The 19,578-nt window shown below is 45.1% G+C and overlaps 1 protein-coding gene across 7 annotated transcripts in view; it reads right to left on the bottom strand.

The window, feature by feature from the left end:
• Window positions 1–757: 757 nt before the first annotated feature.
• ATG4C (autophagy related 4C cysteine peptidase) overlaps window positions 758–19,578 on the bottom strand; it is an 83,319-nt gene continuing 64,498 nt past the window's right edge. For 6 of the 7 annotated variants that reach the window (XM_027852786.1, XM_027852785.1, XM_027852787.1 and 3 more), the window contains 2 exons: window positions 16,429–16,548; window positions 758–2,019 (listed from right to left, as the gene is read on the bottom strand). In XM_027852786.1, the coding sequence (XP_027708587.1) occupies window positions 1,852–2,019; window positions 16,429–16,548 (288 nt within the window). In that variant the 3' untranslated portion in view covers window positions 758–1,851. The remainder of the gene's footprint in view (window positions 2,020–16,428; window positions 16,549–19,578) is intronic. The other variant, XM_027852790.1, reaches the window with a different exon arrangement.

The following is a 19,578-nucleotide window of genomic DNA, read 5'->3' as shown; positions in this document are numbered from 1 at the left end:
GCCCTGGTGTGGAACAGGGATAAGTCTTCTTTGGCTCGGTGTCAGAAAGCAGCGCAGAATGAGAAGCCGGGGAAGTTCAAAAGGCTCAAATTTAAGCTTCATATCAGGAGAAGCTTTCTAACAATTAGAGCAATCTAAAGTGCAATGGTGGAGTTTAGAGTTGGAAGACCCCCCCCAACGACCGTTTAGTCCAACCCAATCCGCAACATACCACACCTGACAAATGGTCATCAAGCTTTTGTTTAAAGACCTCCCCAGTGGAGGAATGGGCTGCTTCAAGGGGTGGTGGGCTCCACCTCCGGGAGATCCCCCAGGACAGGTTGGATAACCACTGGCTGGGTTCTTGTAGTGAGGACTCCTTTTTGTGTTAAATGAGATAGCTACCAAAGCCCCTCCCAGCTCTGAATTCTATGGTTCTTTGGCCTAATTTTCTGGGATTTTAGAGTGTTTTCTTTATTGCAGTAATATCTTCATTCCAAAATGTCGCACCAGTTTTACAAGAAAGCAATTCACCCCACACAGCTGGTGTTCCAGCTTTTGCAAACTAACAAGTCGCCTTTGTGATGAGACCAATGACTTCAGAGGACACACAAGCACCTTTACAAATACACCACCTTTTCCACTGAGCCATGGAAGCTCCATAAAAAAGTTAATATTTTGCTTGTAGAGCAATAATACTATTTGCCTTTATTACAAATCAACAGGATTCATTTCAGAAATGATTCTCTCAAATGAAAGGACTAAAATAATCCCAACATTAAAACCAAAGCTAAGGCATTTAATGTTCTCACATCTTTATTAACGCATTTGTTTTACAATCCTGGCTCCATAATAGCTCTGGTACTTTTAAATCACAAATTTGCTCTTAGTGAAAGCGTACTACAACTTAAGGAAGATTTACCTGGTAGACAGCCTCGGTGACTGAACACCCACACAAATGCACGCTGATTTACAGTCCCAGCAGAGAGACCTGAGGATGGGCAGCTCCCAAACAAGGACATTTACTGGCTTCCCCCTCCAGGTTTTCAGCCTAGATCGTAATACTAGAGCAGCACAAGCAGAGACGTAATAAAATCACATGGTTGAGACAGGAAACAAACATCGTTCCCAGGTAATAACTGCCTTTACCTGGCTTGATTGGTTGCCGTTGCCGTTAATACTAATAACACCAGCTTTAAAAAATGTGGGGAAAGCCAATACTTCATGGTCACCTCTCATAAGAAGGTTCCATCTTAAGCTTAAGCAGCGGCCATTATGAAATCATACTGCTAAGGAGTATCTTAACTCACAATTCTGCTGATACAATTGCACCCGTTACAGTGAGTAACTGCTATTCAGACTGAACAAGGAACACCTGGATGGACCCTTTGGTTGTATTAACACATGGAGGGGAAGGCTACGTGGCATCAGGGGTTAACTGTCCAGTCTCGTCCATCAGCAGGACAAGTTTAAATCTCAGATGGCGCGTAGTGGCCTCGGGCTCCAGGATCACAGATGGGCAAAACAAAACCCCCAGGCCACTCACAGTAAACGGGTCCAAGATCTACAGGACTGTGGGGGATTCATTCGGAAAACATATACACAGATCGTCCACCACCCGCTCAGCGATATTAGCCAGGACTGCCAGACTTTCATTAGCAACAAAGATCCTTTCAATCAATCGCTTTCAGGAATATACACATCTTTAAAAATGTATATTTTCAAATGCTCTTTGGTGAAAGAACGTAAAAAAAAATCACTAAAATATTTACAAAAATAGATCAGTTTCTGTGTTGTAGGTCTCTCCTATTTTTTTCTTTATTTTCAAAGACGTGTTTGGAGTAACTACGAATACTCTAATGCAAAATGTCCTCACAGCAAGACAAACTCTTCCGTGCTAAATCTTTTCAATTTTTTCTTTTCGTCTTCGGAGAAAAGGTCGTCTTCGTTGGTTGGAGTGGAGGTGAAATCATAGTCTCGGGCACGACCCTTGACAAAAGTAAATAAAGGGTATTTCTCTCTGGAGGAGGCTTTCAGTACCTGCGAAAAAGACAGAGAACACACCCTTAATTGGGATAGAATCAAGCAATCAGACCTCAAGGTAGCATGGACGGCGGGAAGGCTATTATGACGTCCCCTCCTGGGGCCACCGTAAGGAATCCCTTTGTAAACGAGTGGTCATTTCTACAACTTTGTTATAGTTCTCCTGCAATTCCTGTCATAAGCTAGTAGATTATAATGGACACTCGTCATCTTCTTTGTGCGTGCAAACAGTCATCTGAAGTCATCCTACACAGACTGCCTCCTATCGAGGCATGCGGCGTTCGGACGGCAGATTTGTACTTCCTAGAATTTTTTTAACTGTTCACAACTCAAGTGGTCTACGACAACAATCCACTTTGGAAATAGTCATTAACTGATTCAGCAGCTCCTCTGAAGTTAAACCAAATTCCATTAGAAAAATCAATCAACTTTCATGAGCGCATGAGGTAAGATTTGAATTAAGACCAACCGTGGAAGCCCAATTAACAACAGAAAACACACTCTCTACTGAAAGAAAGGTTTTGCACAGGTTCTCTGTGTAGGAGAAAAGAGTATTGAAAGCAAACTGACTGTGCAGGTTCTGAGTAGGATCACCTCAATTGTAATCTGTTAAAGAAAGAAAAAAAAAGACCACTTCAGCAGATAAAATTAACTCTCCTAGAAAGTCAACATGCTATATGGAGGATCCTTAACAAAGCTTTTACATTTTGTTTACTACTCCCTTTAAACTTTAATTACATACATGCATAGTGCAATATATATATGTAATCTATAATAAAAAAAAACACCTCGGATGAGATCAATGAAATGCTAAGATCCCCAAATAGAAATTTAGGTAGTGTTATTTAGAAAACCATCCAGTGTTATAAATAAAATCAAGCTTGAAGCAAAAATCAGATTCTACACTTTTTATGATGCTCTTCTATTTTTCACTTTAGTCTAATCTATTATAATTACATCCTACCAAAAGAAAGAGGAATGCGAAAGAAAGCAAATAATCAAAGAGAAAGACCAGAAATGCGCAGATTTGACAAATAAGAAATAGAGGACAGCGGATGAAAGTGCTCATGACTAATCAAGGATTCTTTCCCTCCTAGCCACGGATGCCAAGGACGTGCCTGGGATTCTGCCCAAAGTTACTGCCATTTTATGAACATTTCATGGCATTGATAAAAATCCAGTATCTAACGGGCAGGTGTCCATATCATTTGTTCAGAGACAGTCAGGGGAAAGCCAGCAACAATCATTGCTTATGGGACTTTTTTGAAGTTCAAGAAAAGTCTTTGGCTCACAAGTATGATTTCTGAGACCACTGGGCTTGAAGATACAAGTTTAAAACCTGGGACCCTGGGCAAAGTATGTAGAAAGAGCTCTTTACCTAGTGGTGCTTGGAAATTCAATCCCCTGCCCCACCCACCAAAAAGAGTGGGGGAGGGGAGGGGCAGGAATACACAGTAGAGGGAAAGGTAACCTTAGGGTCAGAAAGACTGGTTTCAAGCCTTGTCTCTGACACATACTGCGGAAACATGGCCCTTAACTTTTTAGCACCGAGAACAATTCTCTTAGTTGGTAAGTTACAGCTAAGGCGCACATCTGTACAGATTGAAGAAATTTCTACACGGAAAGCTTCCCATGCCTAGAAATAACAGGCCCCACCTACCTGTCATTTATTTTTACAAACCAAACAGATCTAAGTTTACAATGAGGTCCATAAATCCATGAATAAGCACTTAGGTGCCTACTATGGGTCAGGCCTGGTACTAGGTGTAGGGGGAATGAAAAGATAAGAATGAGGTCACTGAAAGAGCTCGCTCTCCTGCATTATGGACACGGGGCTGTACTTTCCTCTAGCAAGAGGAGGTGGCCCAGAAATAGAAAAAACCTGAGAAATTACAATGCTCTGCTTTAGACATAGGATCACAGCCTCAGAGCCGGGAGGGAGCTCTAGGAAGGATCGTCTCAAATCTGAAGGAGGAAAAGGAGGATCAGAAAAGTGAAAGGCCTGTGTTCTAGGGTCACAAGTTCCTTTAGCCACAAGCAACGATTCCAATGGATTGCGAATTCTTACCCAACGTCATTTCTTCATTTTTTTGTTTTGTTTAAGACTAGTTCAACAAGTCAACAAACATTTGTAAAGCTCTAATTTTATGCCAGGGTTGTGCTAGTACTGTTAGTATAAATACAAGCAGGAAGTCAGTCCCTGCCCTCAAGAAGCTTATATTCTATTTTGGGAAGACAACCCATAAAAGAAAGGTCAAAGCAGGGGAAGGGAGAGAAGGCATCCTCCCAGGAGCATGGAAAAGAAAGTCCAAGTCAGGAGTGAAGGCTGGAGAGCAATGAAGACAAGGCAGGCCTAGGCACGTCCCTAAAATGGCAGTTCTAGGAGGAAGGGCCATGGGGGCAGAGTATTCTTGCAGTAAGAGAAGTGCAGGGGCAAAGTGAGCTTCCAGAATGGGGACGCTTCTGTGGCATGGCAGTGAATCAGGAACACAGCCTGGAACCTGCCCAGGCTAGAACCTCAGGGGCGACTCATGGGCCCTGTGCTCCCAGGGGCTCACCATGTGAACACCTAACTCAGGATGGACAGCCCACTGCAGCTAAGGACCCCAAAGCTCAAGAGATGTGCCAGCCTCGGCCCTCCGAGGTGCGCCCCACTATCATCAGCTTCTTATCAGTGCACAACCAAACCTATGCAGAAGCTGCCATGATTTATCATGTTCAACTTTGGAAGACAATGAAGAGACACAGGCGCCATCATTCCTGGACTTCTCCCACATTGCAAGAATTGTGTCATTTGATTAGTGACGCCCTAAAGCGACAATACAATTCAAATCCAAATGCTGGTAAGGCCTCCCGCCCACCGCCAGGCCCAACAACCGTGGCCTGGACATGGAAAGTGCATAATAAAGGTTTGTTTCCCTGAGTCAGGCTCATTCTGCACTGTGGACGGTTTGTTTTCTTGCAATTTTGTTTTCCTGAAGGTGATTCAGAATCACAGAATCTCTGAGTTACAACAGGGGGACCTCATATACCATCTGGCCCAGTCTGTGACTGAAGAAGAATGCACTCTTCCATCAGACTGTAAGCTCCGTGAGGGCAGAGGCTATTTTCTGCTTTTCTCTGTATCCCCAGCGCCTGGCACACACCAGGCACTTCATAAATGCTTGCTAACTTGCCTTGATTATAATACACCCTACCCTAGGTCAAGCAGCCTTTTTGCCTGCTGATCTCTGGGAGGAGGACCCAGGCTACCTCCCAAGCCAGTCTCTTCTGCTTTCGGGTAATTCCAATTATTAGGAAGTTTCTCCTTACACTGAGCTGAAATCTGCCTCCTGGCACCATCTGCCAAGTCCTTCCTATCTCTGGAGTCAAGCAAAGCAAGCCCATATGAGAGCCCTTCAGATAACTGAAGACAACAATCCCAGCTAATGGCTTACGACAGTGGAAATGCTCAAAGACAGCCGGCCTAGGCCCAACGAGAAGAGCCAAAGCCGGGCTGACTTTGGAGGGCCGCTCCAGGCCTGGCGTCCTGCTTGTTGTAAGGTCTTTTTGGGGAGGGGGCCACAGACTGAAAAGCAGCCTTGAGATGACCCCAAGGTACCCCTGTGAAAAGGTCTCGTTATTATTATAATTCTGAGGAAGACTCTAGCCTTACTCAGGATACACACCAGGTAATTTAAATGAAAACTTTTTGGTCCTCCATTTGGCCCTCCTTATCAGGTTACCCCGCCACGTGGCCACTTCAGGGCCTCTCTGCATTAAATAAAAGCCAGCCTGAAGCAGGGTCCGAGCCCAAGGATCCCGCCAGCTACGCAATTTCTCAAGCGCTCTGGAGTTTAGAAAGCCCAGGCCTTTCCACAACAGTCGGACAAAACAAGCACAAATCTGGCAGTTTTACTACTTCTCAGTAACGTCATGAACCAAATCTGCGGAAATCCTATTTGAAAAGCACATATGAGACTATGGTGGCGTACAGTGGATAGAGACAACTTGGAGTCAGAAGACAAGGCTCAGGGTCCCTGTTTCATCATTTGAGGGGCAATAAGGTTTAGTGGATGGAGACAGGGAGACATGGAGATGTGGCTTCAAATCCTGCCTCAGACACTGACCAGCTGTGTGACCCTAGAGAAGTCACTTAACCTCACTGTGTAAAACAGGGATAATAACACCTACATCACAGTGTTGTCATGATCAAACCAGATGTAAATAAAACTCTGTGTGAGCCTTAAAGCACTTTTCAATGTTAGCTATTAGTATTACTATTTACAGTCTGACTGTGGGGAACTCATTAACATCTCTGAGTCTCAGTTTCCTCATCTGCAAAATGACAAGATTTGACAAGATGACCTCTAAAGTTCAGCTCTAAATATATGAAAAATATGAATTGAAACCCCAAATAAGTGAGACTCAGAGTAGTTCAATGACTGGCCCAGTGGTAAGAGTTGACCACTGACTCCAACCTCATCTTCTGATTCAATGTGATAGACACTTTCTGCTGCACCACACTGGGATCTCAGCTGTTTTTCAGATCAAATTTCAATAATTTCATCTCTCTAGAAATAAGATTTAAGCATTCCTCATCTCTGCTGCCTAGCCCTTTACTCCTAAAACTTATCTCCATAATATATGGTTTCAATTATATACTTTGATGCTGTTTTTTCTTAAATTTGTAAGAGTGGATTTATTATCAAAATGATACATTTTTATCACATATTCTTTACAACATATCTTTGAAGAACAGGGTTGGCAAGTAAATTCTAAAGATTTATAGGTGAGGAATCAGATTCCCAGAAGTAAAACCACTCACTCAAAAGTCACACAGCTAATTAGTAGTAAAGAGGTGACCAGAACGACCCAGTTCTGTTCAACAACCATCATCTCCAGCCACTGCACTTTCCACAATACCAGGCCGGCAAACACCAGAACCGTTTCCAGCATGAAGCTGCTCAAACCAGACATAGGTCACCTCGAAGCCACCATGTTATTGCCACCCACTTACCCTCTGACCCCCTGCAATGTGACTTCTGCCTCTATCATTCTCCTTATATGATTCTAGTCATCCAACTCTTAAATCACTGAAATCAATCAACTTTTCAGTCCTCGCTCACAAGATCATAGGATTTTAGAGTTGGACAAGACCTCAAAGACCATCTAGCCCTAAGAGAAGAAAATGGAGGACCAAAAAGATATTATACTTTTTCAGAATTCTCTCAAAAGCTAGACAAGGTAGTCCCTAAAGAGCCTAAACCATGCCTTCAGAGGAGCAGACACTTGGACATATCCTAAGAAAATGGGTTTGTGGCAGAGGAGAACTCATGGACGCGAAAGACAAAGGAAGAAGGGGTTTATGTGAAGACAAGCGAGATGGACCAAGCTCTGAAAGCCACTCAAAGCTCGTGTACAGAACTACCACTAGGGAGCTGCGTGATCTCTGGGCAAGCTGAGTCACCCAGAGGAAGGGAAGAGAATAGAAAAGGTCTAGGGAAAATGCCACAGGCAACCTGACTGAGGAAGTTAACATTCTAGCCTAGACAAGAGAAAACTAAAACACTCGACAATTGTCTGTAAGTGTCTAGAAGGGGGCATGTGGAAGAGAGAGTAGCAGGGGTAGCTAGGTGGCTCAGTGGATAGAGCTCCAGCCTTGGAGTCAGGAGGATCTGAGTTCAAATTCAATCTCAGACACGTAACATTCACTAGCTGTGTGACCCTGGGCAAGTCACTTAACCCCACTGCCTAAAAAAAAAAAACAAAAAAAACAGAAAGAAAGGAAGGAAGGAAGGAAGGAAGGAAGAAAAGGAAGAGAGAGTAGCCTTGTCCTGGGCTCCTCCAAAGGACAGTGCTCTAGGACCAATGGAAAAACGTACAAGGAACCAACTTGGCCTCCATATAAAGAACCCCGGTGAGTCACCTCCTCAACAAGGCACAGACCAGTCGATCTAGGACAGAGGGAGTTAACATCTCTCAAAGTACTCAAACGGAGGCTGAGGGACCGTCTGCTCAGAGCGCTCCTGTACTGCATAAGAGATCACACTACACGACCCGAGTTCCATTTCAACGCTAAGATCCATGGATTCGAAAATAGATTTCATGACTTCCAAAACATAAGTCACATGTGACATTATTTAAACCCCAAGTCATTCTATCATCAGGTGATTAATCTCGGACTTTCATTTTCAATTTTTGATTATCTAGTCTCAAATTCAAGTACAAATTAGTAAATAATTATACCATGCAAAGTAAAATTATTCTGCATTATGAAATATGAACACTAGTCTGAGAACAAGCAAAATGAGGATGAAAGACCCTAAGTTCCACAGTAAAAAGCAAGTTTCCATCAGTTCGCCAAGGCCGTTTGTTAAACATTTAATATTAAGTCTCTGGGGTATTTACATGGTCATTAACCTTAAGGAGCTTGTTGTGTAATGAAGGACAAAGGACAAAAAGGGAGAGCTACCGAAGAGGCAGGAAATGCCGTCTTTCCGTCTTTGAGGCCCAGGCTACCCTGGTGAAACCACCCCACGACAAGCTCCCTTTCTTGCTCTCGGCAATAAAATTCCTAGGCAACTTTGGAACAAGAGCAGGTATAAGGGAAGCTTGGAACTCAGATGGGAAGGCAGTGGAGGTGGAGAGCACTGGGGTGAAGATGGAAGGAGGACGCGACAGAGGGATATGGCGGTAGAAGCGCCCGGGAGGCAGCACCATCGTTAGTGCCCTCTCCATCCCAAAATCACTTTGTGCTTTGCTTTTCTGCATCTGTATTGCACCCAACCCGAAGAATGCTAACTCCTGCAGAGCAGGGATGATTCCATTGTTCGTCCTTGTATCCCCAGCGCCTCGCACAAAGTAGGTGCCGAATAAATGTCAGCGGAATTGAACTGAACCAAGCCAGAGGAATTGGACAACAAATCCCCAGTGAAGGTTCCAAAGCTGTAGAAGGGTGCAGTCGTGAGGAGGGACTTCATCCTGGGGCATGAGATCAGAGTGGCAAAGTTCTAGATCTACCTTGCTAATCACCTCCCTTTCTAAGGCAGAGAAATGAGAGGGAGTACCCCTGAGGAAAACAGAGGGACAGATAACACACTGGAAGCCAGACTGTGACCCAAAAACCTCCAGCAGCTGAAGCTTCCCGCAGAGGAGAGGCCATCTCACCAATGTTGGTTTTCCTTCCACGGCCCATCCTCCACGCCTTCTCACCCTGTACAACTCCTGACCAAAGGCCAGACCCACGAATGGGCTACGGGTGGCCTGCTGATAGGCTGGATCCTCCTCTCAGTCCCCCAACACTACCCGGGTGCTGCTATGAGCCTCTGGGCTTCCCTCTGTCATCCCCACCCTTGCTTCTATGGTCTATTTCAGCTGCTTCTTCATCGCCGGTCATGCACTACATCCTAGAAATGACCGCAGGACAACTGCCCATTGCCTTTTGGGGAACCCACAATTTTAATTCCTCAAAGATTATAGTATTCCATGATTTACAGTGTCACTGGAAGAATACCGGTACTAAAAAGATGGGTTTTATTTCAAGGATAAACTTCAGGTTATTGGAGGGAAAATCCAAAACAGAACAATATCTTTTCTCCAACACACTTCCCTCTTCCCAAATTCCCTATTACTGCTGAAGATCCTATCATCTCAATCCAACAGGCTCAGTGCTATGTTCACCTGCTCACCTCTCACTCTCCCCTCATAATCAACCAACTGACAAATCCTATCGTCTCCACCCTCACAAGCTCCCTCATATAAGCCTATTCTCCACTCACCCAGACATTCCCACAGTCCAGGCTCTGATCATGTCTTGACATCTAACTGTCCTCCAAATGGAGGAGGGGCTGCCAAAGTGACCACGTCAGCCTCCTCCCCTGCCCACCACACACACCCAAGAAGCTCCTGGGTGTCTCCCAGATCAAACACATGGTGCTCTGCTTGGCAGCCTAAACCTGTGCTAATTTGGCTTGTTCCTAGAATCCAAGACTCCTACTCCACTCCCTCCCACACAATCTACAAAAGCGGCCTGCTCGCGGCTCTGCTCAGGCTCCCGGGTCTGCCTCTGCGATGACTGCCCTCCATCCCTTCCTCACCTCCACCACTGGTCTCCTTGACCTCCTTCAAGACTCAGGTCAAATGGCACCTCCGAGGAGGCTCCCCCCCAGCTGCTGAGCCTTCCTTCCATCTCCTCTGTATGGACCTTGGGTGGTGGTCTCCGTCATCAGAGTGCGAGCTCCTTGGGGGCAGGGGCTCTTGGTGCCTTTCTTTCCATCTGCAGCCCTTGGCACAGGCCCGCTACACCTTGGTGTGAATACTTGGTGAAAGCCTTATTCTCCCTCCCAGGGGGTCGCTGTCCACCTGCAGCGGTTGTCTGAGATAGAAACACTTACAGCCCAACTCAACGGGCGGCCCATCCACTTGTCAATCGTGACTTGGACATTCTGCTTCCACTTGGTTTTGCCTAGGGGGCTGTTGGGCTGAATCTGTGTGTTTGTGGATGTTAAGCAGGAATCTCTGCAGTGTTCTGAAATGTCCTCTGAAAACAGTATCGCCCAGATCATCAGATGGTAGATTTAGAGCCAGAAGGGACCTCAGAAGCCCTTTTTACAGATGAGGAGACTGAGGCTCAGAAAGGCTAGCTCATTTGCCCAAGGTCACACAGGCGGTACATATTTGGATTCTGGGTGTATGCCCTCCACGACGGCGCCCAGCACTTTTGGCAAGCCCACGCCTCTCCCGTGCACTTGCTTGTGACATCTCCAATGGAGTCTCCTATGCCCTGAACATACGTGTGGCCACAGCAAGGAGGCCAAAGGCGCCTGGAGAGCACTTGAGCCAGGCCATAACTCGCTCTCAAAGTACAGAAGTGCGGCTGCCAGGGCACCCTGAGCCTGGAGGAGAGACTCCTATGTAAAATCCTCCAGGAGGAGGCAGAGGGTGATGATGATGTGACTGAGAACACAGAACGCAGTAATGCTCTTGGGAAGCCTGTGACGTATCCAGTTCTGGGAGTCCGTGAGGTTAGGAAGGCGCTGACAATCCAGAAGACTCCCAGGAAGGTGCCTAGGGCAGGGAGGGGCCCACAGCGATGCCAACACCCACAGGAGCCACTGGCTCAGCCCTGCCTCCCAAAAACTCCCTCTGGGGAGCCCCAAACTGAGCACTAAAGATTCCCAATGAGAAAGAACCTTCCAGGGGAGCCTACTGCCCTTGGGAAAGCCTTAATTGTTTTTCTTTACATTACGCTAAAATCTTCTTTTCTGACACATACCCATCACCCCCCAGGGCCAAACAGAATGAGATAAATCCTTCCAGAGGTCAGCTCTCAGTCTCCCCCCAAATAACCTCCTTTCCCCTAATCATTAACCCCCCAGTTCCTTCAACTGCTGCTCCTCTACCAAGGCCTGTGGGGCCTCCTCCAGACACTGGCCAGTTTGTCGATGTCCTTCCTAAACAGAGAAGCCAGAACTGAGCACGAGAGCCCAGGGCCCTGGGCCTGGAGCCACATAGACCAGAATTCAAATCTGGAATAGACACTTTCTAGTTGTATGACCCTGGGAGAGTCACTTCATCTCTGCCTCAGTTTCTTCAACTGTAAAAAAGGGGATAATATTAGCATCTACCCTTCAGAGTTGTTGTGAGGATCAAATGAAATGTTTGTAAAGTACTTAATGCAGTTCCTGGCACGTTGTTGTTCGGTCGTGTCTGACCCTACATGACCCCAAGGACTTTTGTCTATGGAGTTTTCTTGGCAAAGATACCAGAATGTTTGCCATTTCCTTTTCCAGTGTGTCCCCATTTTACAGATGAGGAACTGAGGCAAACAGGGGTAAAGTGACTTGCCCAGGATCACACAGCTATGTGTCATAGGATTTGAATTCAGATCTTTCTGACTCCAGGCCAGGTGTTCTATCCACCACACCACCTAGCTGCCCAGGCCTGGCACATAGTAGGTGCTATATAAATGCTTATTTTCTAACTCCCCCCAATCCCTATTAAATTTCACTGTATCAGACTCGGCTTGCCCATGCATTCTGGTTATTAGTGGCTCTTTGGGCTCTTACTTTGTCAGAATCTAAAACTGTTAGCTCCTCTTCCCACCTTTGGGACAAATATTTAACTGAACTGGTAGCGATTTTTCCCATCTTTGTGTCACCCTACCACAGAAGTGGGTGGTCCATGATAAGCATGCAAGGCTTTCTCCAAATCACTGACAAGATGGCAAAGCACCTCATGACCAAGAACAGTGCCTGAAGGCTCTTCAGCAGACTCCCCAAGCTGCCATCAAACCATGACTGGTCGCTCAGTGAAGTCACCCTTTCAATCAGGCTTGAACCCACCTAATCAGCATTTATACACAGACCACCCCTCTCCATTTCTCCCATAAAGAGCAGCATGATAGATGTTATCAGCAATCTACCAGAGTCCCCTTAACTAGCATCCAGTGACCCTGTCAAAAAGAGAAGGAGGTTTGTGAGCATGACTTCTTCTCGACGACGCCATGTTGAGTTTTGTGGTCTCAGATGGGATCTTCCAGATGGTCACTGACTATCCCACAATCAGAGAGCCTAGAACTTTGCTGACAACTGGAAGTCAACCTCGTTGGGCTACAGTTTGCAAGTGCCATTCTCCTTCCTCTTTTGAAAATCAGGGTGGCTGACCTCAGTCTCATGTCTCCTCTCCCAACAGCAATCACACACATCCAAGGGGAAGTTTGTCTGGGCTAGTGGTTTGGGCTGGCTAAGTTCTCTAATGATATTCTCATTTATCTTGAGATTCAACTCTATATTAACCACTTTTGTTTTGCTCTATTTTATAGAGCACAGGAACCTTTCTCCTTTAACAGAGAAAACAGAAGCAAAATAGGAGTAATTCTAGCTTCTCAAATTGTCTGCTACCAATGCCCCATACATCGAGAGCAGTAGTGCAATCCACTTTGGGAAAGGCCTATCTCTGTAGCTGGTGAGTTTCAACAATGGAGGCCTACATGAACAAGCGTGATGACCACTCTTCAAAGACTTTTGTGGAAAAGATCCCTGCTTAAAAGGAGTTTAGATCAGGTGATCTCTGGGGTACTTTCCAGCTCTGAGATTCTATGACTCTATAAAGCACTTAGATTACAAAATTTCGATTTTAAATGATCAAGTTATTAATGGACAATGGATTTTTAGTGTCATTACCAAAAGCCATTACTTACAGTTTAACAATATTACTACATAATAGAAGTTAGCTGATTCTAGAGAAATAATAACTACCTTTAATAGATGCCTTACTTTGCTTTCTGCCTTTCTCCAAATTTCCCTATTAGTAAGCATTAACCCAAATGCATTAAAAGGAAGACATTCTCAATTGGTCTGATGCTAAGAAAATAATTTAAAATGTCCATTCCATTTGACCCAAAGATCTCAAATAAGTCAAATAAGCCAAGGAGAGGAATAATAAAAAAGTCACACGCACCAAAATACTTATTGCTACATTTCTGTAATAGCAAAAACTGGAAATAAAATAGATGCCCATCAATGAGGGAATGGCTAAACAAAGTGTGGTATGTGAATGAAAAGGAATGTTACTGGACTTACAAGAACCATGGCTGAATGAAAAAAATCTTTATTACGCACCTGCTAGAGGCAAAGCCCAGTAATAAAAATGCAGAGAACCACGAGAAAACATCTATGAACCGATGCTAAGTAGAACAAACAGAAATAAGAGACACAACCATGAAATTAGAAGAACCGATCTTGACCCCCAAAAAAGAAGCATGAGAAGGTACCGCTCTCCCTCCTTTGCAGAGGTAGGGCAGAACATTACACAAAATGTCAAACTTGGCCAATGTGTTAGTTGCGCTGAGCTGGGTTTTTTTTTATTCTTTTTTTTTTTTATAAGGGATGGCTCTTCTGGAAAGAGATAATTCAGAAATCAATGTGATGCAAAAAGTAAAAATATATATATATACATATATATTTTGGTGAGGCAATCGGGGTCAAGTGATTCGCCCAGGGTCACACAGCTAGGAAGTGTCAAGTGTCTGAGGCCGGATTTGAATTCAGGTCTTCCTGACTCCAAGGTCAGAGCTCTATCCACTGCGCCACCTAGCTGCCCCAAAAATCCAATGCTCTCCCCAAGACCACAACTGCTTGCTTCTTACAGAAGCTCAGGCTACGGGCCTAAGTCAACGAGGAGAGAGCTCCAGTACACAGTTCCTTCTAACATCAGGTTTCTTACTCGTGTCTACCCCAGAAATCAGACAAAAGTTTGGCGGATGGTCTAAAAACATCCTCCACATGTTTTGCTATGTAAGCATTTCATTGTACAGAATTATAGACTTCAGGCTACAAAAGACCTTCAAGGTCATTGACTCCAACTTTACAGATCAGGACGTGGAGGCAGAAAGAATGGAAGTGACTTGGGGGCGCAGAGTGGAGGGGGTTCTCCAGGGAAGCAGCCAAGGGAAAGGTGAAGCCCAGGTCCTTGGACTCTGCCCACTCTGCCAGGAGACCCCAGTTAGAGAGATTTTCACAGTTTTCAAAACATTCTTACAAATATTATTTCATTTGATGATCCATACAATTCTCCTATGGGGTAGAGGCAATAGAGATTATTAACCCCATTTTACAGGTGAAGAAACTGAGGCTGAGCAGCAACAAACAGCATGTCTGAGGTCACAGGCCTACTAAGAGACAGATGGACATACAACCATTGACTATATAAGTAGAGAGACAGACACAGAGAGAGAGAAAGGAAGACCACAGGAGGACCATGACATGACCACAGAGCCATCTCAATACTGGTATCTATACTGGCAGCGAGGGGGCGCCACAGTGCACAGAGCCCTGGGCCTGGAGTCCAGAAGGCTTGAGCTTCAGTCCAGCCTTGGACACTTACTAGCTGTGTGACCTTAACTTGGTTTGCCTCATTTTCCTCATCTGTAAAACAGGAATAATAACAGTACCTACCTCCTCGGGTTGTTATGTGGATATAGCAGATGACACCTGAAAAGCACTTTGCAAACCTGAAGTACTACATAAATGTGAGCTTGTATTATTATTATTACTATTATTATCTAAGTTAGTGTTTCTGTCTGTTTCAGCATCTGCTTCACAGTCTTATCAAGACAAAAAAAAAGGCCCAGTCCTATTTACTAATAGTTCTAAACAGAGGCTCTATGTACTACTGTCAAATAGTAGACACCAGAACCAGGAAAATGACATTTTAGTGTTCTTGGCCTGCCACGTTGAGAAAAGTCTGAAGGGAAGACAAGTGAAAAACGAAGCACCAGAAAAGGTTCTCACATATCTCATTTTCTCCTCTCCTCATTCATTTTTCTGTCATGTACCCGTTAAATTTCTTCTTTTACATGGCAGGTCAGGTAAACTAAACATAACTTACAGGAAACTTTTGATTTAACTTTAGTCATTTGATTTTTCTCCCTGTTGAAAAACGGTTTTGTATCCTTGGAGCCAATTTTCAGCGTAAAAATTAATTGGCAATGAAAATTAGTCATAAGCTATTGACCGTTGTATCTAAGCTCAAGTTAAAAACATCATCCCGTTCTGTTTTTGAAAAAAGCCAAGAGCAGGTCTGGCATGGAATGACAATGGGCCAAGGTTCTTACAAGCCCGAGCTCCCACCGAGCCAATTCTCTCGCTGTTCAGTAGCATGAGTACCACTGGCCAGTAGAGCTCAGGAAACGCTGTAGCGGTCCTCAGAGAAGCCAGAAAAATGAACAAGTGTAAAGACAACGAGAAGAAGTGAGAGCAACCTGTCTCAGATATCCTTTAAGCAACACAGATCTGGAAGTTTACTGGAAGCTAACAATCCACTTAGTCAGAATCCAAAAATACCATTTTCTCTTTTGAAAATCAAAGAAGCACTTGGACTAACAAGAAATAATGCACAATTTGGTTTGATCAAATCCTTCATTAGTTTCTCCCTCTACCCCTAAGGGATTGCCCTTTTAAAATTCTCTTCAAATAGAATAGAATCTAATTGCTTGCGCAAGGTAGCCCTTTGCAGGATTTCTATTTCAACAGTGCCACCTAGTGGCCCACTGGGTCCCCAGTCAGTCACTCTAGGCGGCTTCACTGGGCTCCACCTGAAAAGAAAACCTCAGTCCATGTTTCTCTATTTGCTTTTTGCAATTCATCACAAATTCTATCAACATTGTTACATATATGTGCGCATACATATACACACGTTTATACATGCACACGTGTGTGTATTCATGCACATGTATGTGTGTGCATATATACATACATACACATATACATACACAGAATAGCTCAATAACATAAAAATTTCCCAACGGCATAGGCCACCATCTTTTAACAAGTGAATCCTCAAAAAACCCCATACTCATTCGCTTCTGTCACTACCGTATTTAAAACCTGAACAGACACGTCCCGAACGAATGTTGACTGTTACCTTGGTGATTTCTTCCGAAGCGCGCTCAAAGTCTTGGCTGTTTCTACAGTAAAATCCCACGGTACAACTAGGGTCCATTTTTCTGAACGACATCTTTTTTGGAGAAGGACAATGAAATGACTGCAATAAGAGAAAACATTCCTTTAGGAGATTAAAGAGACATATTTTCTCTTCATAGGTTTTTCCACAACGGTTGGAGCCACCACTTAGGGCGGCTGATACGCCCGTGCTTCCTGTCTCTCAGACTTAAATTCAAAACAACCAAACCCTTCTGAACCTGGCCTGTTCAGGCTGCCACTGTCTCCAAAGCACAGCACTACGCAGCTAACATTGGACGTAGATTCAATCCCACACGAGTCTGCTTTACTCATTATTAACTATCAGTGTCATCTTACAGAGTAAGGGAAAAAGAGTTTGCAATCCTAATACTGTTCCCACTGCTATTCTCCAGCATGCCTGGAAAGCCTTCTTCCTCCTCTCCCTCTTCCTCCTCTCCCTCTCCTCCCTCCCCCTCCCCCTTCTCCTCTTCTTCCTCCCCAGATTCCTCCTCCACCACTTCCCATTCATCAGGCACTCAGTAAATACTAGTTACATCGAATTACATCTGCAGGAGGGACGACTATGCAAGAATTCAGAGCCCATGTGAACATAACCAGTCAAGAATGAGGTGTCCCAAAAGTCTAAGTGCCATATTCAGCTTCAGTAGTTTAACCCGGCCCTAAGACTTTTGGGACATCCTGCATTTAAATCATCAAGTTAGATTATGTTAAGTGAAAATCTGAGACCTTGCATTCCACGATACAAAGCTGGAAAGCTTTAAAGCCCTTCGGTAAAGCATAGAGGCAGACAAGAAACAAAAATTCTCAACAGCACCTAATTTATTGATGGATTTGTTTAACAAGTCCACGCGATATACCAGTCCCAAGGAAACCAATCAGTTTCCCCAAACAGACAACTCCTACACAAGCAAGCCCACGCTCTTCCTGAGCTCCTAACACATCTGAGGAATTTCAGGCTCTTTCTGGATGTCAATGGAGGACTGGAGACAGAGGGAGAGAAGGAACGGAAAGAGAAGGATGCCTCCCTTCGTACACCTCCTCTCCCCCTCCTTTGAGGACCCTTCCTTCTGCTGCCCAGGCCCAGGGGGACAGGAGTCCATTTCGCCCTCTTCCCAAGCTGGTCTGCAGGAGGCTCTCCTGGGCTCCCTGTCCTGGGTGCTACCAGATATTCTTGGTAGGCAGTGGATACAGACTCCAATTCAATCCAAGGCCCAGGGGGCAGAGGGAAAAGAGAACCATTCCAACTGCTTCTGTGGCTGCAGGACTAAGCACGTGCAGGTTCACAAAGTACTCTGCTCCCAACAGACCCTGGGGTAGGTGCTACACACACGAGCTCTAGTTTACAGGGGAGAGACACAGGCTCAGCCAGGTTACGTGATCTGCCACCTGAGTTTACAGACAGTGTCAGAGCCAAAATGTTAACTCGGCTCTCTCTCCTGACTCAAAGTCCAACGCTCTTCACCCCACCAGACTGTCTCTCAACTTCAAGTGTTGGCCTTCTGTTCAAATTACCTGAAATCATTCCAAACAGTGAATTTTAGTGTACGGATAACTTTCCCTAAAAATACCAAGTGAATTTCCCTTAGCCAAAGAATTAACCTAGTTAAGAATGAACCTGGGCTATCTTTAAACTCACAAACTCAAAGGGCGACAAGACCGCACACTCAGTGAGGACTATTTAATGGCCTCATATTTGGGTATTAAAATCAATCATTAAAACGTCTGAGATTCTTGGTTCTTAGATACCCAAACCTATGGACACTACGAGGCTAGTGAGCGTCCTCCTTGTCTAACGAGTGGCCCGTGCGCCCACGTTCCAAGTACAAAACACACAAACACACATGCTTTCTTTGGTTAAATCACTTCAGCTGTTTGTTAAGACTGGTCACATGCCTTGTCCAAAGATGGCAACAGAGACCATGCAAACGAATCCCAGCTTTGGCAGAAAGCTTCGCTAAGATCATCTCTGTGCAACGAAACCTAACCTGGCTCTTCTGGAAGGGCAAGAGGAGTTTCCAGAGGACCAGGGAACACCCGGTATTCTCCTCACTGGAAGTGTCCTAACACGGCCCCAGCTTTCTTACAGGTGAAGCTGTTAAAAAAGCAGATCTGTGAAGTACAGAGGTTAAATAAAATCATCTCGAGATGTTCACTCCAGGCTTCCACACTGACTTATGAGCACCACTCAGCTTGGTATTTCTTCTTCCATACGCCAGGCCCTGCATGTAAGTTTACTGACCATTGGACTTACACCCAACCATGGAAATCACCACCTGTACAACTCACTGGAGAGACAATAATAAGGCCTTTCCATCTAATTCACTTTCCTATCTATGGACTGCTTAAGAAGTAGCCTGGCATGGTGGGAAGGGGGCCACAAAGACACGGGTTCAAGTTCTGCTGTGTGACCCTGGGCAAGTCACTGAACTTCTGGGTTCCTCCACGTAATTCTCTAAGATTTTAAGCTGCCAAGAAGGCGCCACTCTGCATAGTGGAGGGAGTTTCCTCCTCCAGAAGTTCCTCATGTCAAAGACATCCCAGGCCTTGCCTCTCGCCCTACACTATGCAAACAAAGAAGTGGGATTTGCGGTAGCAGACTGTCCTAAGCGGAGGGGAAAGACTTAACCAACATGCAAGATTGTGAGAAGGGAGAGAGAGCTTTCAGCTGAGGGAATCAGGGCAGACTTCAAGGAAGAAGTGTCAAGAGGTCAGGTCGCAGAAAGAAGAGAAAGATTTCCATTTTCATTTATAAAGTAGCTTATTAGAAACCAGCTGGGCAATGTCTGACGCCTGTCCTATCACAGCACAGGAAGGTCCTCCTGGAGGGCTACCATGCTCCAAAGAAATCCCAGGGCCCAGAAGGAAGGAAAGAAGGAAGGACAGAAGGGAGGGAGGGAGGGAGGAAGGGAGGAAGGGAGGGAGGAAGGAAAGAAGGAAGAAAAGAAGGAAGGAAGGAAGGAAGAAAGGAAGGAAGGAAGGGAGGGAGGGAGGGAGGAAGGGAGGGAGGAAGGGAGGAAGGAAGGAAGGAAGAAAAGAAGGAAGGAAGGGAGGGAGGGAGGGAGGAAGGAAGGAAGGGAGGAAGGAAGGAAGG

This window comes from Vombatus ursinus, unplaced genomic scaffold (assembly GCF_900497805.2).
Source record: "Vombatus ursinus unplaced genomic scaffold, bare-nosed wombat genome assembly UNPS02009824.1, whole genome shotgun sequence".
NCBI lineage: Eukaryota > Metazoa > Chordata > Mammalia > Diprotodontia > Vombatidae > Vombatus > Vombatus ursinus.
Note: the sequence above shows the minus strand (reverse complement) of the source record. Positions and strands in the feature narration are given on the sequence as shown.